Source organism: Prinia subflava, chromosome Z (assembly GCF_021018805.1).
Source record: "Prinia subflava isolate CZ2003 ecotype Zambia chromosome Z, Cam_Psub_1.2, whole genome shotgun sequence".
Lineage (NCBI taxonomy): Eukaryota > Metazoa > Chordata > Aves > Passeriformes > Cisticolidae > Prinia > Prinia subflava.
The window spans coordinates 12,024,847-12,052,145 of NC_086283.1; the positions used below are offsets into that span (position 1 = coordinate 12,024,847).

The 27,299-nt window shown below is 40.0% G+C and overlaps 1 protein-coding gene across 7 annotated transcripts in view; it reads right to left on the bottom strand.

The window, feature by feature from the left end:
• Nucleotides 1-27,299, bottom strand: part of PDLIM5 (PDZ and LIM domain 5) — a 123,648-nt gene that overhangs the window by 78,271 nt on the left and 18,078 nt on the right. For all 7 annotated transcript variants that reach the window (XM_063421489.1, XM_063421487.1, XM_063421491.1 and 4 more), the window contains exon 3: nucleotides 3,363-3,514. In XM_063421489.1, coding sequence (XP_063277559.1) covers nucleotides 3,363-3,514 — 152 coding nt within the window. The remainder of the gene's footprint in view (nucleotides 1-3,362; nucleotides 3,515-27,299) is intronic.

A 27,299-nucleotide genomic window follows, 5' to 3' on the forward strand; every position in this document is an offset into this window, starting at 1 on the left:
AATAAAATATTGAGGTGCAAAAGAGCAAGATCTCAGAAAGGAAGGCATGAATAGAAACAAGAACTGGAGGGGGCAGGAGATCTATCACGAAGCTAAAATCGCAAGTTACAAAATAAAAAGAACAGAAGAAAAACACACTCTATATCTTTGAGTCATATGAGCAATGCACATATAACATGCACACATTCAAATTCCATTTCAGAACTGAAAAAATATATAACTTTTATACTAAACAATGAGGCTTGTTTACAGAACTTACTGATTCTAAAGAGATGCACCTGAAAATACTTGCCAACCCATGCAAATGTTCAGCACCTACTCCTGCACACAGGGCTGGCAAAACACAATTTTGTCCATTTGTATCTGAGCAACCTCTAAGCAAAGTGGACTTGCAATTGTGTCAGCTGTACCTCCAGTTCCTTCCCAGGGCATACAACAATTCCATGTTTAAAAACCAAGCTACGATACTGCCTTACAAAGAACAAAGGGAAGCTTTTATTTGCCCTTCAAATACTTTGCCAACATTCAATTACAAGTTACCAAACACCTAAATTGGTTTTTCACAAGGGGTATATGCCTAGATAACTATACTGCTTCAAGTCTGTAAGTAAAGGTTTTGAAGGCAGTACTTTAAATACCCTTTCCAAACTCCCAGGCAAGCTACTTCTTGCCCCTTGTTTAGTTTCTCTTAATTTTTTCTGCTTTGTATATGAAGAAGAGAGGAAGCCAAGTGAAAACCTAAATAGGTTAACTATCAAGTTAAAATAATTATAATAAGGACTCTGATAAAGAATTTCCTCTCTTGCCTTTGCTTAGACTAAAGAAGTTTCCTTTGCAGCTTTTAAAAGGTGAAGTGCTGCCATGCCCTGACCACTGTGCAAACAGGGGTGCTGGAGTACATTCTCAAAGTAATACTACCAACCATCTAACCATTGTGTTCTTTTAAAGCAGCAGCAAAACAGGGCAGTATCTCAGAATTGATGGACTCTTTCAAAACTAACCTCAACATCCTTTCATTGTAGTTCAAACTATCAGCAGACTGTGTGAAAGTAGATAAAATCTCAGAAGTGTAAAAGCAAAAGATAAATAAAAGCAGTAATAGCAAAATATGTCTTAGGTTTTCCTATTCTATGGCACCAACCCGTATTTTGAAGGCCAGTTTTACCTCACATTGACAGTATCTCCTTAATCGTGCATGTGAACAGTAACAGCTTAAAATATTTCATTTATTTCTATTTCATTTTGGGAGAAGAGGCAGGAACAAAAGAATATAATTAAGGAAAACACTCAATATTAAAATGGCTTATCCTGCCATCCTATTTATACTCTCAAGCTCCCTTCCCATGGGCAGCCAGCATCTCCACTTAGCTTGAGTCAGTCTGACTCCAAGATGCATCTTCTTCCAGGCTATAAAGAACAAATAAACAACAAAGCAGATCTGTTAAACAGCAGGGCAATGAAATTTTCACAGGTAGAGGAACCAGGAGAGCACTGTCTACACCTTTGGTTTCTTGGGACACAGGCAGAATTGAGAACAGCTGAGACCATGAGACTACAAAGCAACAGAGCCACAGGACAGCTGTTGCACCCCCAGATGCCAGGACCATGGCTGTTCCTTTGATCTCTGTTACTCTGATCCTGACTTAGTCTTCAGCTCCCAGGTAGCCAACAGTGGTGAGTCAGATGCTACACTAGGTAGGAAGGGTGAGAACAGCAGGGGATCAGGCTAACTCATGACTAATTTGATGTTCAAACCACTCTTCTCTGTACCCAACCAGAAGCAGCCTCTGACAAGTTATTACCTGACTGGGACACACCTGCCATTACTTTCCTATATCTGATATCAACCCTGCCCATTCAATTACAGTGACAGGAGAAAGTGGGCCAACCCACCCCCTGCTGCAGTGACTCAGTGAGTCCTGGAAGGTGCATTTCTAAGCGACCTGATGGTTTCCTTGGAAGTCAGAAAAGCAAATGACGCACTAGATACAACACGTTGCTCTTCTAACGAGCTGGTATAATGCCTGTCTCTCATCAAGAAACTTTTAATGCCACCTTTACAAGTTTCACTCAGGGAGATGCCCTAGGCATGAACCACACCACAAGACACTCCTTTCCTTAGATTGAGCAAAGGGAATCCCTTAGTCAGGGTAGCTAAGGACCCAAAGCACAGGACAACAGGAAAACAAGAAACAACAAGCAGGTTCTTAGAGAAGAAAGCACTCACACAACCACTCAAATAAACATCAGTGGGGGCTGGGAACAAGCACTGCCACCCTGGAGATGGATGTTTGTCAGATCTGCAACCACATCATCTCCTTTTATTCTAATACTGGTTAACTCAGAAACATGTAGTCCTTTCATTGGGAGAAGGATAATTTGCCATGAAGAACAGTCAGTAACTGGTGAAGAGATATGTTATGGACCTCAACCAACGCTCATCAATGAACATTGCATTGCTGAAGGTTACAAAACTGCAATGATGGTGTACAACTACTGCTGTTCTCCTTGACAACAAGAAGAGATGCTTTTCCCTATGTGACGGATTCAGAGGCAAACATCCTACAGTATGTTCATTCATATCATTGAATCAAAACAGCAGTCTTCTAGCAAAAGCCAGTATTTAGCCCTGGGAGGCTTTTGAGAATTGAAGGAATTTATTGCTTGTGCTGCTGCTCATTCCGCTTCAGGTTCAATAACTCATGTGAGCATCCTGCTCCCTTCCTGCAACAACTCCCAAAATACAGCCCCAGGCTATATCAGAGATATGCTGGGATTAAATAAACTCTATGATTTAGCAATGACACTGGGCCAAGCTGTGACTTCTATAGAAGGCACTTCAATTAGCAAAGCGAGACTGCTACTTAGTGACATAGTGGTATCACCACTGTGGAAATCATGTGGTGGAAACATCTTGCAAATTCTGAAAAGTGTTTTCATCCATTTAACTCAAGGGTTAACTATTTAAATCCATCATTCTGTTAGCCAATAAGAATGGTGCTGTAGAACTTGACCCAAAAAATGTTCCTTCTCAGCTGAGGGGGGGGGGGGGAAAGCATTAATAAGACCTGCTTTTAAACAGCTTAATCACACATAACTGAAACTCAAAAGGAAGAGGAAAGAGAATAGGTGACATAAGGCTGGAAAAAGTCTTTGTCAAGCCACATCATTAACATCTAATAAGTTTTCTAAAATGCTGTAAATCAAGACAGACTGCAGGCTATGGCAACATATCTTTCAATCACTGCCATTTAACTCCATGGACTTTGCCAAACCACTTACACGTTTTTATCCTCCAAACTACTGTTAGGATGATGATCAATTCTCTTTAAGTAAAGAAAAGAATAAATAAAGAATCTTACCTTTGCAGTGTCATGTTCAAATTGCCTGTACATGCCTTGATCTTGTTTTGTGCTTCCAGATGAGTCATCCCATCCGTGCTTATCCCATCAATGGTGAGAACCACATCACCAATTCCAACTTGTGCTTGGGCTGCCTTGCCACCGTCATTAAGCTGAAATGTGCCAAGAATGGTAAATGAGAAACTTGGACAGGTTATGTTTATACTGAACACAAAATCACAATATTTTATTCACAGTGCTGTTTCATGGAAAGAAAAAAAAAAGATACCTTTTCTCATTTGCAAGTCCTGTGAAAATCCCTGCAATACCTGTAGGTATTGATTCTTATTTCACTTTAATGACAGGAAAGTATTGCACAGTATAGCCTGTTCTTCAAAATCAGACTCCACTTCTACTTTACTGGCTGGAAGCTAGGGACATTCAGGAAGAGACACAAGCAGGGTCAGGCACTCACAGTTTCCTGAACTCCAAGTTCCAGCCACCTTTCTCTTCATACATGAAATTTTTCTCACAAGAGGAGAGAGAAAGAATGTAAACCAGCTTTTTCCATTTTAGATTTTCCATTTAAAATTCTCTTCAAAGTTCATTTATTTGTCAAGGACTGGTCATGTGCAGGGAAGACTCTGTTAATAGTGACGCTGACTTTTTCCCAGCTGCAACTACTATGAAGTCAAAAGTTCAACATCATACACAAGCTGGTTGCAGGGCATTGTTTTCCCTTTCTCTCAGTAGGTTTAAAGGCCCCAGTGACCTGCAGTATACTCAGATCAGGATAAGAAAAGCCTCTTAAGAAGTCTGACTCTGATCAAGGTCACTGCCCAAGTTCAGTTCAACTGCCTTTGGTCTACTTGAATGAAACCATATTGCAACAGAAGCCTCTGTAAACTTCACATTATTGTTCCCAACTGAACAATAAATTAAACTTCTCGTCTGGTGCAACTGAATTTCAACTATCTTCATTCCCAAGAACAGAAACAGAAATTAAAGCAACATATCGTGATATCTATGCACTGATTTATATCCCCAGTCCTCAATCTGCTAATCATTTTACAGTGGTGTAAATTCCTTCTATGTTTCCAGAGGTATTTCTTATCTTATAGCAGAGATGTTACAGCTGCTGGTGCTGTGCAACAACAACCTCACAACTCTGTCCTCTGCCTGCAAGCATGAGTCTGCTCCTTGAGGAAATCACTGCTTTTAGGGAAGTGCTGCAAACAGTAAAATTACTTTCTCTTCATTCCCAAAAGTGGAATTCACCTTGAATACATATGAAAACTGTCTGTAGGTAAAGAGGTAATCATGCATGAAATATGAGGAGTCCAGTTTCTGCATTTGTGCAGGGTAAACCTGCGGAAGGCGTCCCATCAGTCTACATGATATGGTTAAGGCTTTCCTAAAATCCAAGTGATTAGAAATACATGACAGCTGTGACATGTACAGGACAGCATCTGAAGACAAATACTTTAACTGAGAAAAAATACTGTGTAATGTTGCAAGACATATGCAAAACTCCAAAAATATTACCACTTGACAACATATAGACTAAACCAAAGAAATTTCACATTCAGTGTATCACTGCTGCCATTTTTCAACATCAACTCCATACTTGATGATTGCAGTAGCAATTTTTAGCAGTTAAACATAACAGAAAATTTTCAACAAAATCAGAAAAATTCTCCCATTTGGTGTTAACCTGGTGAAAAGAGGCCTGAGATCAAGGAAGACTTGTCATATCTTCAGATTCAAAACAGCCAGGCCTGCAGCATTATGAATCAACACATCTATTTTAGCCAGAGTTGAAACCAGAGGGTGCTAACAAGGAAAAGTTAGCAGAGCACGCAAATAAAGTATGAGCAAAGGAAAAAGGAAAGGAAAAGGAAAACCTTGATTTCAAGAAAAACTACTTGACTTGCTGAAGTCACAAGAATTGCAAGTTGTATTTTGAATCCTTTTACAAAATGTTTCAACAAAAAAGGCAAAAGTCCTCCAAAATGTGGTGTTCATACCCAAATTGTGAGCTAAGAGGCCTGATTACTATAAAACACCAATCAGGGAAGCCCACAACCATATAGAAAGCTATGACCAACATAGCTATTTATAGGAAAGCTCCTCAAACCTTTGGGTGAGGGGTGGGACCTGCCATAAACAGATCCCTAAACCGATATGTTATAGCATGCTGACATTTGCCAGCAAGGTCTGGAAAAGGGAAAGGAACGTAAGGGTGCTAAAAGCTAAAGGTCAAATGGATCACTGTGCTTTGTGATTGGACTCCCCAAGTGAATAAAATTTAGCTTTCTCAGAATGTGCGCAAATGCACAAGATGCTGACATGTTGTAATTTGTGATGAAAAAATGGAAAAAAGCAACCTACACACAGATCAGGACTAACACTTCAAAAGCCAGCTTCAGGGTAACAGCTTTCATGGAAGGGTGGGAAGCCTTACCATCCCCAGGAGTGTAAATGAAAATAAATTTATTAAATAAAAAAAAAAAAAGCCAAATATTTCTGTTTCATTATAGTGGCCAACACACAACAACCCACAATCAACCATTTGACTTTCAAGAGGTCATTCTTAAACTGTTGCCTCCGGGGGATGAAACTCTTCGCAAGCGCATGTGTGATACTGCTCTAAAATCATTTCAGCAAAACTCCAGGATGAAATTTCCTGAAATTAGGTCCTGAGTAGTGTGATGAATCCCTAGCTATGTCCATGGGTCCTGTTGTACAGACAGAGAATTGAATATGCCTTATAGGTGAGGCTGTCAGAGACACATCCAAGCAAACTACTGGACAAAAGTGTGAAGAACTGCACACACAGAGGGATGCCAGAGTAGTAATCTCCTTATCTAGACACAGTGGATAAGACTTCTAAGTAACACCTACTGATTCTGAATAAGAGACCTGACTCACTAAGCAGGAGAGGTGAGGTTGATACTTCTAGGAAATCTCAGCCAGAGTGTTAGTATTCCCTGATTGCACTGGTCAGCAACCCTGACTTCTGAAGCACCTATCCTGAAGTGGCACTGAAGCTACAAGGGCAGTTTTGCCACCAGTGCAAGAGGAGTATTATCACAAGTATATAAAAATAAACATCTACACTGAACACAGCAGGAGGAATTAAAACATTTGAAATAATTAAGGATCTTTTTCAAACTGCAGACCCTGGGACCCTCACTTCTGACACTTCTTAGATGCAGAACTGTGCATTACCATTACAAATAATAAATTTGTATACATAATGAAGATTACATATGCCAAACTGTGTACACATTAGAACCAAAATTGCAGAGGTATTCAAAACAAAACCAAGATAAAGGAGGCCCATATTTCTTGTCACAATGGAAATGAACTCAAAAAATTTCAAGATATATAGAATACGTATTTATATGTATTAGAAATGTATATATTATCACCTACGTATTTATCTCATTGCTACTTTTGAACCCTTTGTGGGTTTTTTTTGGTCCTGTACAAATGATTTTGTTCTTACAGTACAAATTTAACCTTAGGAATATTATCCTGCATCAGTCACCCATAAAGTACAGAATTACTTTGAAAAAAAGGTGATCCTTAGAACATACCTTTATTAAATGTGCCTGTGTCACCATATGGAATCAATGCAACAGGATGTATATGGAAAAGAGTATAGCAATAAAACTACAAAATGGGCTATCTAATAATCCAACTAACCTCTAAGCACCACAAATATTGTTCAAATCCTTGATGATTCTGTTTTAATTCTGTATTTATAGTATGAGGAAGGTTTTTAAAATCAATCATGAATTAGAGAAAAAAAAAAAAAAAAGACTTTTTTTCTTGATGCTACACCACAGACTAGAAAGCTACAAAATTGCCAAGCCAGGAATCTTTCCTCCCACTTAATTCCCCGTCTCTGTAGTCTGGAAAGCTCATTCCGAGACTGAAGGGGAGGCAAGCAGGAGAGACATTTCATGAGCAGGCACCTGCTGAGGCCACTCACCCCCGCAGCCCCCGGCAGGAAACCTCTGCCCCTCCACAGCAACAGCTACAAAAACTAGCCTGTGCCATCCAGGGATGCTCAGGATGCTTTCTAAAAAACACAAGTGAAATCGCCCATCTAATGTTATATTTCAGTTTCGTTTGGCAAGCAAATTTTGAAAAAATTAAAAGAAAATTGTTGCTCTTATGGTTTTCAACATCAGAATTTCAAAATCAAAAATATTGTTCAAAACCACATTCCAATTGGAGACAGAACAAAAGTAAAGAAGTTTTTTATCTAGGGTGGACTTCAAAATCAAGGTATAAAAAGTCATCTCAGCGTAGTTCTACTGCTCAGGTTTTGAAATGCAAACAGGCCAAAATACCCTGGAACACAACAGTTTTACTGAGCTAAATTTTATCCAGCACACTGTTTTCTTTTGCAATAACCAACAGCTTTTTTACATTTACTCTTAAGCTTTAATTAGATATTTTGAAAGAGTCCTTCCAGGGCAATTGCATGTGTGCACACACATGTCCATCTATCTCTGAATCAATGTAATTTGCAGCCTAATTAACTTCTGTTTAACATATAACCACCTATTTTTTCCTCATATAACTAAGAATAAAACTTGACAAGCAACTCTTCTTTGAGCTGTGATTATTTTGCTTTTATGCAGTAATAAATGAATTACTTAAATTGCAGTTACTCATAGGACAAAGGTCTATTTGACTAGAGATGGAGGCTGCCTTTTATGTTTTCCAAACTGTTTGCCTTGAATCTATCTTAGCTGCAACCATGTTGTATGATGGTACACGATAATGACTTTCCCTAAGAAACTGTTTTGTATTCTGACAGTAAATGTTCTGCCATTGCACAAACATGCTTCCATGTTATCTGCAACTTGCTCTGAGAATGTAACTGATTGGTCCCAATTTAAAACTCCCTAAGCTAGCTGATAGCCCTCCGGCTTGATTTTTACCTCTTGAGCACTTGATACACAGTGGGCTGTAGAAATTCAGTTTAAAGTCATGTATAATCAAAGCAGAAAGCAACCAGATAATGATCTTTGTGTCACTACCACTCCTGCTTCTATTTTAGTCTACATTTTTCCCCTTAATAAGCATTTTAAGTAAGTAAAAAGCCAAAATACAACATACTCATCTAGAGAAAGAACATTGCATAAGCAAAGGGGCAAAGCCTTTTATCAAAAAACATCCTGCCTTTTCAAACCACAGGGCTTTATCAGTTTGCTACAGTACACTTTATGCTTATATTTACACTCATTACCTGTTACTACTTTGCTTATACCTAGCTTCATTTCACCTGACCAAAGTATCACCTTGCACTGATAATCAGTATTTTAACAGCAACCTCACAAACATACGTAGAGCACACAGTAAGCTACAAAGTGTCCCTTTGGTGAATTAATGAGAGAAACAGAAGTTCACTCCAAAATACAAGGGGGAACACACTAATGCTATGTAACAGCACCAACTCAACCACAGAAATTGCACATCTGACCCAACTCCTGCTCCTCCAGGACCTCACAAACCCACAGAGACTGAGCATGGAACTCTCAGGGCCAACACTGACCACCACAAGCACAAACAGGGTAATGCTGTGCTCCAGCATGATAGACCTAATGGGATGGCTCACCAAAGCCCTTCCTCACCTGCTTCCCTGATGGGAAGGAAGCAAAAACCTACACTACAGACTCCTGACATGTTTGGGACACTTGAGGTCCAGCTTAAAACTTCTGCATGAGAAGGGAAAAAAAAGCATTAGAACACCTGCTCTTTGTGGCAAATAAGCTTCCTTTGCACTCAGTGGAAACTGAGAGCTATATCGTGTTCCTTAAGCCTTTACTACAGCAATATTACTCACATAGCCAACAGATTAGCCAGCCAGCTTTGATAGCTGCTTCCAAATCAAGAACATACATGCCAGTTTTAAAGTCCAGATCAAATTTATACAGCCATGTTATAAGAACTCTAATGTAGGGTTTGCTGTGGAAAGCGCTGACACAAGCAGCTATAAAAAGGGGCTATGAGGCAGTCCTTCAAGTAAGCCAAAGCTTTTCCCCAAACAAAGCAAGGATCAAAGTTAGCTTAGGTCAGAAAACCCGTCTGATTACCAGAGTACTTTGCTATGTATCACCACTAGGAACCCTTGCCTTCACCTTGCTCCATGTGGCTCTACTCCCACTTGCTTTATTTCCATTTCTCTCCTTTTTCTCCCTGTAACTTAGAAGGTGTTTTCAGACTGATTTATAAAGCTGTAACCTAAGGCATGCACAGCAGAACCATTAAATAACCATTAAAAATAATGTATAAGGGAAAAAAGTGTAAGACACAGCACAAACCATTCTTCTTGACCTGGCTGTGGACCACAACAGCAGGTCCCATCCCAGTCCTGGTGAGAGGGCTGGCCTTGCCTCCTGGCCTGTCCTCCCAGGCCTGCTTCATCCCTTTTGCTCCGTATGCAGCTCCATTGCTGTGATGCAGCAGTCAGTCAGTTGAAGCAGACCCAAACCAGCCCTTTGGCTATTACAGCCCATGGGAAAATGGGGAGAGCCCACAGGCATCCATGTATTTTGCCAGCAAAGAACCACAAAACCATCTCTCACATTTCATTCTCAGTTCTGACAGCAGTAACCCTGACAACAACATACATTTTAACATGATTGAGTTGTGTATCCCTATAGTCCCACATTCAGAAATTATGTCAAAGAAAAACTAAAACAGTTTGAGTTTTCCCTCTAAGCAAACATGGCTGAGCATGCATGTGGGTTTACATTCTAGGAAAAAGCCAAATGGTTTCAACCCTTTCTTTTTTCCTTAAAACTTTTCTCTTACCTTCAATATATACCTACTGTCTCCCACAACAACAAATAAACAATAAAACCCACACCAAATAAAACCAAACTAACTGTGTTTTGGCACTTTCAATGATGTGTTGCATACACCAATCACTCATTCTATCCATCCTTGCATGCACTAAATGTGGAACTACACATCTACAGAGGAGCATGAGAGAATGTCGACTACTTAAAACAGGAGAGGCCACCACATAGCTTAAATCACTCTTACACACAACTGGGTTGATGCAAACAAGGATCCAAAAACATACATTAGGTTTACAAAACAGACTAACCGCACCATGTAAAGGCCTTTTGAATATGTGCTCTTTAATTTTACAGTCACCTAACACCAAACAAATGAACCTGAATGCCATCAGCAGCTCCCAGCTTCTCTCTCTTGCCCCAGAACAGGTTGCTAATAAGCAGGAACAGTTTCCACGTGCCAATGCCAGAAGGATTATTAACTGGTACCATCTCTCACTTGTCATGACTTGACTGATCATGGTTTCCTTGCAGCTCAGCTCTTCTGTGAGCAAGAACCTTTGCTACCTTCCCTTACAGCAATCCAACTGTTGCAGAATGTAAGGAAGGAGAAACAGTTTCAGAAAAGGGGCCTTCAACTTTAGTTTTTGACAGAATGCCACTACCTTATGATTACTGCAAGTCCGGTAGCAGTAATTAGAAAGTACAGTCCCTCCTTTTGACCTTGCTGGTGTGAAAAGGAAGTAGCTAATTATATATACAGCAATAACTTCTGGTACAATTCATCTATTTATGTAGCTTAAACATTTTATCCAGGTACTAACATCCGAGTTAATGTGGAAACGCCAACTGAAATTCAAAGGATTATTAAAATGAGTGAAAAGTCACACTTACATCAAAGATGAATAAAGAAACTATTCTATTCAAGTGGAGCTCTATTGGTATGTAACAAGACTAAGCATTTGATCTTGCTTCTACAAGCCTCTAGAAGCATTCAGGAGAACAAAGACACAAAAAAAAAGATAGGATGGGCAATAACTTCTTGAATAACAAGATACAACTAATGGTCTGATTTGGAGAAGAAATAACGTCACAATGCCAAAAAATAAGTTGTCAAAAGGACTAAGGCAAAATAATTCAGATTATTGTGACTAGAATCATATTTGCAGAAAGCACATGGGTAATTGTTGTAGTTTAAATTTTGGGGGGTCCCTGGGGAGGGTCCCCCGGGAGACCCCCAGGTCCTATGGTCGCAGGTGTTCCCGTGCTGGCAGGCAAAGAGACTCAGACGCCGGTGGGGTGCTGATGAGGTGAGGGTTTATTCACTGAGGGAGAGGGGAAGGGAAGGGGAGAAGGGGAAGGGGGAGAGGGAAAGGGAGCATCCAGAGACCTCCAGGAGGAAGAAGGGCAAAAAGAGGCAGAGCCTTCTGCCTTTGCATTCTTAACACCAAGGTTCAAAGGGGTGCGGTGACATTCTCCAGCCAATGAGGTTACAGATACAGGATACTGCAGGGAGGGTACAGACTTTGGATAAACCATACATTTTCCAGGGGTGAACCAGAGCAAACCATTTCCATAAAATGCAATTCCACAGGTAATTCAAAAAAAAAATTTCAAAAAATACTTTTGAAACACTTGAGTGATGGAAAACAATTTACAGTCATGTGCCCGAACGTCTGAAGATATTTAAGGGCCTAACATCCTTGAGAGAATGCTTAGCTTTCCCTAAGCATTCTCTCAAGGAGCTCAGTTGTGTTCTCATGCTGCCAGCATGCCTTAAGAGCCCTATTTATTTTAACTGGCTGTCTTCTCTCTGACAATTATTCTTCTGTTCAGAGAGTTTACAGAACTGATCCAGGTTCCTCCCTAGGAAAATATATGCCAGTGGGTAAAAAATACTGCCTACTGAATTCCTCAGAGAGACAGAAAGAAAAAATGAAATGAAAATATAACTAGAAATACACACAAAATTTGTAAGGCTGCTTTAGCTTTTGGGACCTGCACGTCTTTCCTGCAGTAGCGGTTAGTTTTTTGGGGTTTGGGATTTTTTTGGACAGCCAACACAAATTAACTCCACAAGTAAAGCACATAATTTCTTGAGACTGTCAAAGAGGCAACACCTTAGGAGCTACCTGATTTGTATCAGAACAGAAGCTTCAAGTCTCATCTGGAGTAAACAGTTTGGAAACTTGCTAAATTATATTGCTGAGGCCAATATCCCAAACAAACACAATGGAAATCAGAGTTAGCTTTCTCTAATAAAGGTTAAGTGTGAAGTGACAAAAGAGACTGAGCTCAGCTACTGCCGAAGAAATTAATTTCCATCCTGCAAAGGCCATACATATGACAATGTCTGCAGAGCATAAAATGGTGTATGTTCTCCCTTCCCAGTGTTATGTTTATTCTTTTACAGATGATAAAATTAGTTCAACTAACTGAACACCCATCTCCTTAGTAATCTTAGTAGCCAAATATGTGTCATCTTGTTTTCATAAGGTTTTCATAGTTTTGATTTAGCTCCTCTTAATGGGATATACCTTTTCTGCATCAACCATGATGCAATCACTCCATGCTTGCCAGAACATCCAATTTAGAAGTACAAATCACACAATTCATTATACTGTGTAATTTAAAGATACATTTATTTTTTTCTTTTCAGTATCTCTCCCAGGACAAAGAGCCTTGTACATGGCAGCAGTGAAAAGGAAACGCAACTAATGAAGCAATTCTACAGATGAAAGCAAAGCAGAGAATGAAGTAGGGAGTGTGAACCAAAAACTGATCTGACAAAAAATAACAGCCAGTGGCAAGAAAATGCTACTACAAATTGAATTCCTCATGATACATCAGCCATTGCTTCACTTTCCCCTATCCAGAATCCAGGCATGCATAAAAAAGCAGAAGACAACTTGCTTGCTTCAAAGAACTGAGATAATGTCAAGCTGCACCATATAAGTAAGGAGAAAATGGAGAGAAGTTCAGACACTGCAAGAATTGGTTACTGGCACAAATAATCTGTCCAGAGAGGACAACTCACCTGAATGCTATCCCAAAGCGTCACTCTGCAAAAACTGTACAAGTCCATTTCAAGGTGAAACCCAAGCCTAGCCACCACACCCACAGAACTAGCAGAAAAGGCTGGAGTCTGAACTGCACTTGTGCCAACTCTGTTGAGCATGCAGCTCAGCAGCCATGGAGGAAATGCAGAAGAAACGTATTGGAGTGCAGAAACTTCTCCATGCTACATCAACAGGGGCTTCATATTTTAAGTATAAAGGCACTAAGGCTTATGGCAGCTCCCTTTGGTAACATGGAAGTAAAAGGCAATCTTAAACATGTAAAAGATGATGACTCATTTCAGACACAATCATGCTTTTAAGTGCATGGAAAGTAACAAATAAATCAATCATGGCTAATATTCTGACAGTGCCACAACCTTCACAAAAGCACAGTTCTATATGTATGTGTCCTCCATGCAATGGAAAGAGAACTCCTTAGGATTAGTCAAATGCAAACTTCTAGCACAAAGAAAAAAAAAAAACAAAACAGGAGACATTAGTAAGTCCTTGTGGGTATCCTGCCTTTTATACATCAAGGGACTATTATAGCAGTAATTTGTTTTAAGCCAGTCAAATACTGGCTAAAACCCCAAGTATGAAATATTGCAGAAAAAGAGTCCAATAAAAAGCCCACAGAAAACAAGAAACACATTTTAAAGCAGTTGCATATTATTTAATAAATTCATACAGCTGTTTTTAGCTAAGACACACAAATCTTTATCATAAGCTAATAAAGCTCATGAGAACATACAACAATTTCAAATTTAATTTTCCATTTTGAAATTACTTACATATATATGTACACACGCATGCAATACACTGTTTTAGCTTGCTTGACCTTAAACTTTTATGTGACTTTTTTTTTATACAGTTCCAAGTGTGGGAGTTTTGTGTATACATTTTTTAATAGATGCAAAACACTGTTACTATAGACAGTGGTACACTATTATTATATATTCTTTAAGATCATATTTGTGTATAAATATTTATTTTTACACACACCTCTTTATAAATAAAAATGCATTTGTCCTCTATGCTAGAGGCCCGTGTGAGAAGACCACATGAAAACTATCAGCTTTTTTTTAGGCAGTGTACAACAAAAAGCAGTTGTCCAGAGCAAACAGGGAGCTATTCAGGACAAATTTTTTGACTGCAAAATGAAGACCCTCACGTTAAGTAAATTTGCCTTACCATTCGATTGCCAGATGCATTACAGACATCCAAGACCAAACATACACCCATGCAAAACCTTCTTAACTAAAGCTCCAGAGAGGAAAATGCTTGTGTACTTGTTGCAGCTGAGAACTTTGACAAAATTTCTTGCTATATTTTAGCCATCTTCTGAGTTTCGCTGCTGAGTTGCACTGTAACTAATTATAGTAACCTAAAGTCTGAGTTATACTGCAACATTTTTTTTCTTCCTTGGACATCTGGAGATCTCAAAGTTACACACACAGCTAAACAATGAATAAAGCTGGTTATTAAATAGCTCTGAAAAAACAGTGAAGAAAACTCAACCCTTCGAACTTACTTCCTGGAACAGTCTACTACTTGCTCTCAGCTTGACACTATGCAGTGGAATGTGTCTGGCCATTCAAAGTCTAGGCTTGCAGAGGAATCCTGGAAGCTTAAGCCTGTTAGCCACAACAGCTCTCTAGTGTATTTTTATTATTATTATTTTCACTTTCTTTTTTTCCCCTCCTCCCCTGTTAGTATGTATGTAGCCCTACACTACTAAACTAAAATCAGGACATTTCAAAGCTAAGACACAGAAAAATAAACCCTCCCTAGCTGAAGCAGAGTTTACAATGAATACTGTCACATCTAAGGAAACAAACATTTAAATCACTTAGAGTCTTAAATTTTGGGACTAAAAACAAGACAGCTCTAGTGTTCTGAAAAAAAATCCTATATACACTGGTGGTTACAGGCAAAGCTAGGAAACAATTCCAAGTAAAACAACAAAACACAATATGCATTCATTTTTCCAACTTGATCCAAGACAGATGGTATCGAAAGCCTGCAGGTTTGGGGGCTTTCTGCTATTTTCATTTGGTGGGTTGGGGTTTATTTTTTTGATTTGTTGGTTCTTCTGTGGATTTTTTTTGGTGTGGCTTTCTTTGTTTGGGGGAATATTTTATGTTATTATCATTGTTGACAATTGTACAAAATATTGATTCTCCACACAAGTGTCACAGGTTTCCATGTAATTTAAACTATTCTCAGCCACTGAGATCTAGACATAGCCTCTTGAATGCCTTCAAAGCTAAAGAGTTAAAGCCTGACCAACACATAAGGAGAAGGCTTTTGGAAAACGTGATCATACAGCTGACACATTAGGTCCAAGAAATTTTTCAGGCATATAATTTCAGATTTTTCACTAACTATTCCACAGCAACAACAACTTTTACTTTAGGAAGACTCCTGCTAGATTTCACATAATTTCCAGAAGTAAACATTACATAATGAATTGCTGCAAATAAAAGTTTGGAAAAGTCTTATAGAAAAATATCAGTGGGTACCTGGTTTTTTGTGGTTGTTTTTGGTTTTGGTTTTTTTTGTGTGTGTGGTTTTGTTGTTGTTGTTGTTTTTATCTTGCTTTTCTTGAATTCAGCATCAACTATATCAAATGAAGAGCAAAGTTTCTGGTCCTTACTCTTTTTGACCAATATTTTGGTTAGAGCCATGATGATTTGGTTTTTTGTGTCTTGCCCTACTACCCAGATTGTCACTCAGTTTTGTATACTTCAAGTCTGTGTAGGCCACTCACGATACAGCTCTGGTGACAGCTGGTAGTGTGATAATTTATCCTTTGGCAGAAGAAAGACAATTTCAAAATGAAAAGATATTCAGAATATATCATATCGGATGTTCACTGCTGAAAGTTTATCCTCAAAAGAGATTCTCCACATCAGTCCAAATCCAAGAAAAAATATGCCTTTCTAAAGCAATGAAAATCTCTTCACCTACTGACCAAAACCAGCAAGAGCAAATATCCACGAAAGTTGAAAAGCAGGGCAGGAGAACTGTCCTGGCAGGGCTGCTCTGCCTTCATGCAGCTTCCTGCTTGGAGGTTCACTCCAGCTGGGTCTGCTGCTGTCCCCCTTCCCCACAGCAGGACACATCCATCACCTGTGACAAACTTTCAAACACACACCACCATACAACTCACTTCAGTGAGACAAAACTTGAGCAGCAGTGCAATAATGTTCGCAAAACAGCTCCTTGAGACAAAAGAAATCAACTTTCAGCTGCAAAATGTGGGCTGGGGGGAAAAGAACCCAATCAAGCAAAACCACCCCCATATATTGAGGTGACACAGAGAATGCAGACAGTTTCCAAAATCACCAAGGCTCCACCTTTAGTTTACGGGAACATTAAAAAAAAGGCAGAAATATCACAGTCTTGCCTGTTCCCTGTCTCCTTCATTAGGCAGGTTAAGATGGGTTATGCTGAGGCCATCATAGACTCAGGATGACCACCAGAACCAGAAGGGTCCAGGGGCTTCCCACCCAAGACCATGATTAAAGGCACGCTTTATCAATCACCAAACACCAATAGCATCTCTAGTCCTGCTTCTGCAGGTGGAAAGCAGGAGTAACAACACACATGGAAGCAGAAAGTGAGACTTAACGTGCAGCCAGTGACCTTTGGTGAGCAATGTTCTCATGTCATATGAGCTGGTGACATCAAGGATTCATATCAGCCTGATCTGAAAAGGCACTGCTTGCATATTTCCTGCCTATTTAACAAACCAATGCTAGGCGAAAGCTTTCTGCTCACAAATACATCATTTTTTATTCAACCCTTTTCTAAAAGGCAATGTTCAGTGAAACAATGAAAATGCCACAGAAGGATCTGAGTTCTTCACACAGCCATCCATCATGTCTTTCTTGAAACCAACAGCTTCAGACATTCTTCTCCGGCCACCTATTAGAAGGCATCAGATATCCTAAAATTATGCAACTTACCAGAGGGAGGTCCTAGATTCACACCACACGTCCCTGAGTGGCTCTTCTAGACACTGAATGGTCTGGAAGCATTTCATGCCTCTCGCTAGTGTTCAGTTACAGCCTGTACCGCTAATCCACAAAAAGTTTTGATTTTTTCAGGGAGCACAGGGTGTTTTCCCTGTCTTCTAAACTGCTAGATTTAAGTGGCAACTTAGCACAATTATAGCAAAGAAAATATGTTTAGGCATGTTGAGACTAAAGGATTTTCATACCTTAAATAAAAACAAGAACACACTGTGAATAGAATTTTGAATAATTAGCACAAACATGGCTACAAAAACTGTAAGACCTATCCCTACTTGAATTTGATACTGAAATTATTTTAATATGCTTAAATTATCACTTTAAAATTTTGTTGCATTCACATTAAACAATTCAAGCTGACCTGCAACAATCACATGCAAGCTAAACTTGCATTACTTTCAGCAGGAGTCTTGCACTTTGTTACAGTAAGAAACAAATTCTGTAAAAGAAAGATTTGCAACATAGTTGGGGACGTGCTTTTTCCTTTTCCCTCCAGATTTCCAAAAAGGTTGTCCTCTAACCTCTCGAGATTAACTGGAGAGAATTACAATAACTTTTTGCACCCCACAGTATTCTGATCTCCATATACTCTGCTACAGGTCACCAGCTCAACAGCCATGCACAGATAAGAAATGAAGCATGAGATAAACATCTTGCACAACCTTTTCTTGACCCAAAATGGATAACACACTAACAAAGTTACTATTTAGAAGTTCAACAGGACCAATACTTCACCTTTGATACAATACAGCCCCTCCAAGGTGAGGTTTTGCGGTGCTTTTCGAGTATAGAGATGAAGAACAAAAGCCAAACCACGCTAGCAAGAGGGAACAATAAGCATGACAAAAGTAGAAACATGAATAAAGTTGAAGACCTTAGAAGTAAAACATCTCAGAAAAATGCCGACTTATAAAAGGCAGTATATATACATACACATTATGTATATATGCCTACTTAAAATGGCAACAATATGCCAGGTTAGGGGAACAGCAGGTTAGTGTAGCTTTGTAGGTTTTCTTCTCCATACAGATATGGACATCTGTGACCTGACAGGGCAATTAGGTCAAATGGAGACACTCAAGTTCCTTCTTACAATATATATCTAATTCAAGAGCATGAACTGACAGAGCATTAGTGGTTGAAATGAAGTGTTCATTCCCTTACCACAAGAAAAATTCAAGCAACTTGCCATCTGTTCCAAGGAAACAATCTGAGGGAGTAAGTCATTACAGAAATACAGAGGGTGTGAGCCGGGGCACCCTGGATGAGACCGTGGTGCCAAACTTCAGATTTTTGCAAAGAGCTCTAGCTGATGCAAGGTTTGAGCCAGATAATAGCAATGGTAACAACATTCCCTTACAAACCTGATACTAACCAATTCATCTTATGCTTAACCCTGCTCCCAATGCAAGACCTCCCCAAAACCCTTTTACCTCACACCATTACCGTGGCACAGGGACGGCTTTAAAAACTGCACTCCTAAGAAGCTCAATACAAAAGGCTCTGTGTTCCCACCAACAAAGGAGAAGTCAACATGCCCTCTTCCACGGCCACACACTGAGTGCAGCATGTTGTCACACACGCTTCCAAAGCCTGGGAAATAGTAGCATCCAAATCAGGACTTGTGGGTAGGGGGGAAATCAGTGTCTTGAAAGTGTTTCCAAATGAATGAATTAACATAGAATGATGGATATGGATATGGGCACTTCAGCACTCCTACTGGGATGCTAATTGACTGCAGCAGCAGTAATGGGGTCAGTCCCACTCTCTCATCTGTGTGTTCCACTATTACTGCTAACACAAGGAGTCACTTATGGAGCAATAAAAGGATAATTGTTAGCCTGACAGAGTTACCAGCCAACTGCACCTTGAGTCAGTCACATAAACAATTCCCATCTCACACTAGGACCTGTTGACTTCAAGGGCTCTGTCCCAGGTGACCACCCTGCTAGCTCCCAGACATGGTCTCCCAGGAGAGCATCAATCCCAAGGAAGCCAAGAGCCCAGCCACTCTCAGTGTCTCTAGATATTTTGCCAACCCAGAGAACCCAGACGACCTGCCTCCTTATTATGGGAGCTTCTTACTGACATGAATTTCACTAAGTGTTTGATTGCTTCTGAAGTGCTTATCTCATTAACTAAACTAAATGTGCCAATGGAAGGACGAGCACTGGCAGCACTATATTTTGTAGCCAAGACTCATATTGAAGAGCATGATTAAGACTAAATCAACTGCTGAAGAAATTAAATTCCAAGCCCTTCAGATGCCCAAGCAAAAGCAGTTCATTCCTTCAACCCACTGCACTTAACTGGAAGGAGGAAGCTCAAGCCTTTGAGAATCAAAAGCATATAAAACTCAAATAAAAATGACAGCAGACAGGATGTGTATCAGGCCAGAGGCACAGTTTCTTCCACATTCCTATTAAATTGAGGAGGGAAAAAAAAACCAATACGACTTCTCTGCATAAACAAAACTTAACACAAAACATTATCTTTCTTTCTTCTTCCAGGCTAGTGCAAGCTACTAATACAAACAAAAAATAAAAGAAATACCAACCAGACATATAAAACTCCTGGTGCAGCTTAAAGTTTGCATTCAAATGTCAATGTGTAGAGTGATTAACCTGCCTGAGGTTACACCAGACCTCCCTGCTTGTCTGTTACTGTCACATGCACTTCCTAAACACTAACCACAGCGCTCACTGAACATAAAATATCTGTCATTCCTCCCTCTTTTGCAGAGAAGACACAAGCAGGCTGGTTTTTATCATCCTAAGAAGTACAAGGCAGATGTAGCAACTTAGCAGCAGAAGAGACAGGTTGGAACAACAGTGATCAAGCACAATCCGATGAAGAACAAAATCACGTTAAAACAATCTGTCATGTTCAAACACATCAAAGTGTGCTCATTACAGCCCGGAGGAGAGACAGCAAAACAGAGCCCTGCATACAAAAAGGTGCGCAAAAGATACAGAAAATGAAAGCATCCAAAGTAAATAATTTGTGTAGTGAAGCATTACTATCAGATATGCATTTGCTGTGTAGCAGTTCCCTTCATAACACTGAATCTAACCCAGGTCAGCAACAAGTGATGGGTAATTTTTCAGCACAGGCAGGGAAACTCATGTCCCTGGGGCGGGATTACACAAACTCCCCAAAACAAAAGAGGAATGTGTTCTAACTTCCAATTTATATCATTAAACATGTCACTTCAATAATATAATGCCCTGGAGTTACAAGTAGTTCTCCTGAAAACCAAATTCTAAGGAGCACGTATCCTTAACTGAAAAGCTGCTGCTATTACCCACTAAAAGTGAAAACAAAGTAAATTTCTGTGCTCCTTTAGCATACCACGTGAATGGATGAGCAGTGGTGGTAGCACAGGCAGGGGCTGGGGGTGGTACATGGGGTCAGGGGAACAGCAGGATTGAAGCAATACAGACTTATGCCAGTGCTTCAGGCTGTGCCTTCCTGCTCAAGGCTACTGGAGATGGAGCTGAGGAGCTCTCAAACCATAAAGCCCAAACTTGTAATGCCGGAGAAAACACCCCAAGACTGGAAAAGAATTTTTAGTGATGGTGTAAACCACATAAATACACAGCACTGCAAAGGCAATTCCAGGCAAGCTCCTCGAGGTTTCTGGGATACACCACATGAAGAAATTAGTACTAGCCACAGACCTCACCAGCCCTGTCCCTCAAAAAACCCCATTTCTATTTCTTTTTCCAACAAATATGATCTTTTTCATCCATTGATGGAATGACAGATGATTTAGTTCTGAATAATTAAATATTTCTAAACAGTATTTACAAATTTTAAATAGGGTCCAGTTGACACATTTTAGCACAGTTGCCCAAAAATCTAATCTTGGTCAAATGCTGTTTCCCTCATACGTACCATCTAGAAGTAAAAATGAAACCACTTTATCCTAGTTTAGTGCTACTAAAGGCACGAGGGTGGTAAGGAACAGGAATTAAATGGCTCACAGGCATTTATCTCCAGACAGACATGGTTTAGGAAGTTAGAGCTCTGTCCTCAGAGCTGTGAGTTTAATTTGGTTTAAAAATAAAAAGGCAACAACAACAACAACAACAACAACAAAAAAATCTAAAACAATCTAGCCCCTAAAAAAAAACCCAACAAAACAAAAACCCAAACAAAATACCAACCCCCAAGTCCAATTAAAAAAGAAATGGAAGAGCAAACGATAGAGAAAAGTCTCCAAAACAGACACTGGTGCCCCAGAGCCTACGTGTGGAACAGTGTACTCCGAGTGCGGTGTGGGCTGCCCAGCAAGGGTCTAAACTTTCATCTGGTACTCGGGGGACGTGAATGCAAGTTATTTAAAACCACGGCACATCCAGCCGGCACGTCACTTTAATATTCTGCTATAGATTGTGTTACAGCTATGCTTTATAATGAACCTTTGGCTTCATCTCCAGTTCTCTGGTGAAGCACAGCAGTGCCACAGCTTTAGGGTTTTAAGAACTACAGGAGACAGTTAATGCTACTGCCAAATCCATATGTGCGGCAGTATCCCAAAAGGCAGTGAAAAAATGCCATAGGTTCTTGGAAAAGTGTCTCACATTGAACAGAGACAAGCTGAGTTTGCTACTGAGTTTAACTATGATCTATGGTCTCCTGATTTGATTTACAGCTCCAGTCTTCACTGCTTAAGTGTGAACAAAGGCCCCGTTTTAATGCAGGAATAAGAAAAGCATTCAGAAGTATCCACCTGAAATACACTTAGCAAAAAAAGAAGGGCCTGTGTGGTTTCCCAGGGCAAGGCTCAGCCAGCAGCACAAGAAAAGTGCAAGAGGTCAGCAGAGGCGGGTCAGGGAGGGCTGGGACGCGGCCGCAGTGTCACACACGTGGTGTGCGAGGCACCAGGACACGGGCCAGGCGGGACAGGGACAGGCTGTGCCATAGCTGCGGCATTACCTGCACACATACTCCCCGCTAAAGGGCAAGGCAAAAACGGAACAAAGCACTGAAACATTTCAGACCTCCGCTCTTCACAGGGCGGGTAACAAACACTGTGCTTCCAGCAGGTATGCGAAACGCAACTGACAAGAGGAAAGAATTTGAGACCTTTGCCACAGGTCTGTCTTGACAGCAAAATTCATCCCTTCTTGTCTGAGACCCCAACGAGGGACGGGCCTTGAAAACAGACAAATCAGGTTGGTTTTCACTGCAAATTCAAGCACAATTTAGCAATCACCTTTTTTGTTTGTTTGTTGGCAGCGCTGCCAAGTAGGAGAATGGTCAGGCCATAGCAAACTATTGCATGTATGAAACTGCCCTACGGGACACAGCCCATGCCACACCTTCCCCAGAAGGTGCCAGTGCAGAAACTGCTCTTCATGGGAGCCAGTTTCTAATCCTGGGTGGAGGTTGTAGAGGGTGCCTGAGACACTGAATCTACCCCAAACTGAACTGCAACACTCAGCTATAATGTATAAATACATACTGATCCTGAAGATTTTGGTAACAGGGCTGTGTTGAAAAATGTTTAAAAGGCATGACCCCTGCAGGTACTTGTTACCACCTCTGTGTCAGGGCTGGTACTCATCAAAAAAAAAAAAAACAAACTGGGCCTGGCATGAGAGCTTTCCAGTGGCCTGCTGGCAGCAGATCAGATTGTACTTTGAATGAAAAACTTAGTGTTGCAACATCTCCCTCCTCACCATTCTGCAGCACTAAAATAAAGCAGGCAGAGAGACATATGTGCACATTTTTTGTCTACACTAAAAACTAATAAACATGAAAGCCTATTAAACAATATGAGTCTGTTTAATCCTTGCAACAGTTTACAAAATTGGCTTTTTAAGAGCTTTGAGACATTCCTCACTAAAGAAAATAACACATTAAATCAAGTTTCAAAGTTCATTAATAACTCAAAATATTTTCTAAGGAGCAACAAAGTAAATTTTCCAGTGACTGTTGATGAAGAAGAGCTTGTTGAGAGATGCCATCTCATCTTCCCCTAAAGTGCATGACTATTTGTGGGTTTTTTGTGGTTTGATTCCTGCCTTTTTTTTTTTTTTGTACCCTGCCTCAAATAATCTAAGTTTTTCTTTTTTTTTCCCCCAATGCAAAAATACTTGAGTTCTCAGGAGAGCCACAAGTCTTAGAACAATTGGAAAAGAGAAACAAATTACGGTTTCAGCAGCATTCAAGGCCAGCAGTGAAACGGAAAAGCAAGGCATATTTGCAAGGAAAATACCACCTTCTCATTTCACTTTGCTATAAAGGAAAAAAAAAAAAAAAAAGAAGAAGAAAAAAGGTGGAGAGGAAAAGTCATAGAAGGTAAGATCATTATGGAGAGTGCTGGCACGGGGTGACCACTCCAGACCAATTATATGAATCCCAATACCCACATGTTCGAATGTCCAAATTTTAGCATCTGCTTATATACTAAGCAGTATATATCTTATATATCTGCTTTATATACTAAAGCACAGTGGGCAGAGTTGAATGGAATTTGCTCACAAACAACACAAAATTTCTCATGCACCCTGAAGAAATGTAAAATATTCAATCAACAGTCAAAGTAGTTCTATGCTATAGCCTTCATTGGTTTGTAAGTTTCCAAAGCCAAAACACATTAATAGAAGCAAGGAAAACTCCCTTGAAAACCAAGGTTCTGTTTATCCCTTATGAGAATACTAATTTACTAGTACTAGTTAAAATACATTTTAACACGTAGAAGAAATAGGACTGTCTAAGCTTTTCTTTTCTAAGCAGTAACTCTTTGTAGGCAGATTTCTGTTTGATAGATAATTTATGAAACTCTGCTAAGATATATAGGAAATATCAATGGTATTTCAACAAACACACAAAGTGAAGCAATTAAAATTGAAGAGAGTATACTCAGATTAGATACCAGGAAGAAATTCTTCACTGTGATGGTGGCATGACACTGGAACAAGTTGTCCAGAGAAGTTAGCAGTGCCCCATCCTTGGCCAGGCTGGATGGAGCTCTGAGCAGCCTGGTCTAGCAAAAGGTATCACTGCCCACGGCAGGGGCATTGGAACTAAATAATCTTTAAGGTCCCTTCCAACCCAACCCATTCTATGAATCTGATTTTTTTGTTCAAGTTTCATTTCAGACTAGGACAAATTCCCTTCCAGAAGTTCGCACATTGCACATCTGCTGCAGTATGCAAGCCTGGACTGTCCTAGGAAGTATCCCAAGAAGCCTGGGAATGAGGCACCAAGCTGGTAGAGATCTGTAATGCAGCAGAGGTGGAAAGCATGAGCTCTATACCCAGAGACAACATACAGGAAATGCTCAAGTAAATTACTGTCTGGGTGAGCCAAAGGAGCAAAGTTCAGGAGGTATTAACATTTTTCTATCTGATGAAAAACAGACTACAAAAGGTATGAGAAACAGATTGGTCACTATACAGCTTTCTCCACATATCCAGCTGCCAGAAATGCTAAATGGCACAATTGAAAAAGGAGGCATCATGCCAGCTGTCATATTCCTCTACATCAAGAGTGAAGGAAACAAAGAAAGGAAAAAATATTAAGGCTTGAGTTTCTCCTAAGTGGATTTCATTAATTCAATTTTTTCCCATGATGCGTTAGTTAAAAATCCAAGAGCTAGTCTAACTTACAATACAGAGCCCTGTCTTGCACTGAAATCCAGCTTCAAAGTAAATGCATTGAAATTATGTCCTGCAATAACTGTGTAGAGTACTTAGCTTATTATACATTTGTTACATTCTGCTCCGGTTACTTATTTTAAACAATAGCATATGGTGACATAAGGCACATATTGTAAGCAACATTCTTTCTTCTCTGCAAATGGAGAAGTCATGAGAGTTTACATACATTACAATCCTCACAGCTTACAATGACTGGGCTCAGCCCAGATGCATATGTAACATCATCTACGCCTTTTCCATACCTACTTCCAACATCTTTATGCTGTCATGCTTTTGAAAAGTATCACGAATTTATAAATCAAGAAGTATATTTCTTACACACCTTCAAGAAAGATTCAGGTTACTATTATCCACTACCTACTTATTCCAACATTTCCTCACAATCTTGCCTGCCATGTCCCATCTTCTACTTACAAGGACTTCCCCCACATGACACATATTTGTTAGAAGAGCAGCAAACACAACAATCAAAGAAGTTTTGTGGAGTAACACAGAATTTTCACCAGCTAAAGTCTCATCTCCCCCAGATCAGAAGAGACCAGTGAAGTTACCCCCGGAGAGGGGACCTCATCAATGTATATGAGCATCTAAAAGGGGAGTGCTAAGAGGATAGAGCCAGGCTCTTCCCAGTGGTGCCAACCTCTAGGACAAGAAGCAACAGGCAGATACTGATGCACAGGAGGTTCCAGCTCCTGAATATGAGTAAAAACTTTTTACTGTGCAGGTGACTGAGTACCAGAGATTGCCCAGAGAGGGTGTGGAGTCTCTCTCACTGCAGATATTCAGGAACAGGATGCCATCCTGTGCCATGTGCTCTAGAACTGCTTGAGCAGGGAGGTTGAACCAGATGACCCACTGTGGTCCCTTCCAACCTGACCCAATCTGCAACTCTGAATCCTTGAAAGACAAAGGAAGTTCAGAAGTTTCTTTATTAAAGGGCCTATCCACATAGAATGGAAGTTTGGACTCAACGTGCTTCTGACACACAAATTACAGAAATAAGTGTATGTATTCATCTATCTTTTTCATCTGGAATACTGCAAGCAGAAGAGATCCTCCACACACTGCTCTCCATACATAGCTCTCAACCTCATTATTTCAGTGCAGCTTGTTCTTATTTGCACATTCAGTACTTGGAGAAAAGCAATTTCCAGCTCAGTTCTCATTCTAAAGCTTGGAGAGACCTTGTTCAGTGTGCGTGGAAGGTCACGCCCAAGAAACTCATGAGGCCAATGCTTGCACTGCCCACTCCTCCCCACACTGCCAGAAGTGGCTCCATGGCATGGTGGGGGACATGCTGCCTCTCTGCCTGCAGCACCCCACACCCCGATGTTTTAACCAAGTCCTGAACAAGAAATTCCCACGCATGTCCACTGAAAGCCTTCTCCATCTTTAACATTCCAGACCTGCTGCAACTTGCACTGCCTTGTGAAAACTAATAGAAATACACTTCCCCCAGAGCACAACCCGTCAGAAGATAATTAATTTAGGACTTCAATGAAAGAGTTTTGGGACACCACGGGCTTCCTGGAAGGCAGGAAGACTTATTCAATTATTCCATACACAACCACTACCACCGCTTTTGCTTTGCATATGCTGACACCAGAAGCTGGAGCCACCATTAATAATCAGCCAATTTGCCAATTTATTTTCAGGGTAAAATTCTACCATACAGGCCATGTACTGTTTAGTTCTGAAGATCTCTGGCAAGCCAGCTGTTCCATAATTTATTTCCTCTACCACATATATATGAAACTGCATAAATAATAAAATTGCTGTTTTATTATGTCCCAATAAAACAGCTTGTAGACAGTCAACAACATTTTGGTCACTATGTAATTGATTTAAATACTTGAATTTGATGCACCATTTTCAGAAGTTTGGAGATTTGACATGTTGTCTGTTTAACTATGCACACAGCTCAGATTATAAAAGATCTGCAAAAATTTGCTTCGGGAATTAGGAAAAAAAACCAAACATGAGAAAAATATTTGGCACAGGTCTGTGCCCAAAAGTCCTGAAATATTTATAATGCTACTTGACCAGCCAGCACTGCCACCCTCACACATTCAAACACCATGAGTCAGGCCCTAGAAATAAGTAGTGTTTTTTAATCTCACAATTTTATTGCCAAGATACACTCTGAGGTTTTGCTGCGTTTTCCAACTTACTTTTCTTAAATCTGCAATGCAAGACCAAAGGATTATTTTGATGATTTAAAACTGAAGTCAGATTTTGATACAAGCATATCAATACAAAGGACTGGAAAATTAAAAGCAACCCCCTACAATGCTCTCCTCCCAAAAATTCACAGTTAATTTGACACTGAAGAACAACAGCAGCAAAAGTAACTGGTTTCCTCTAT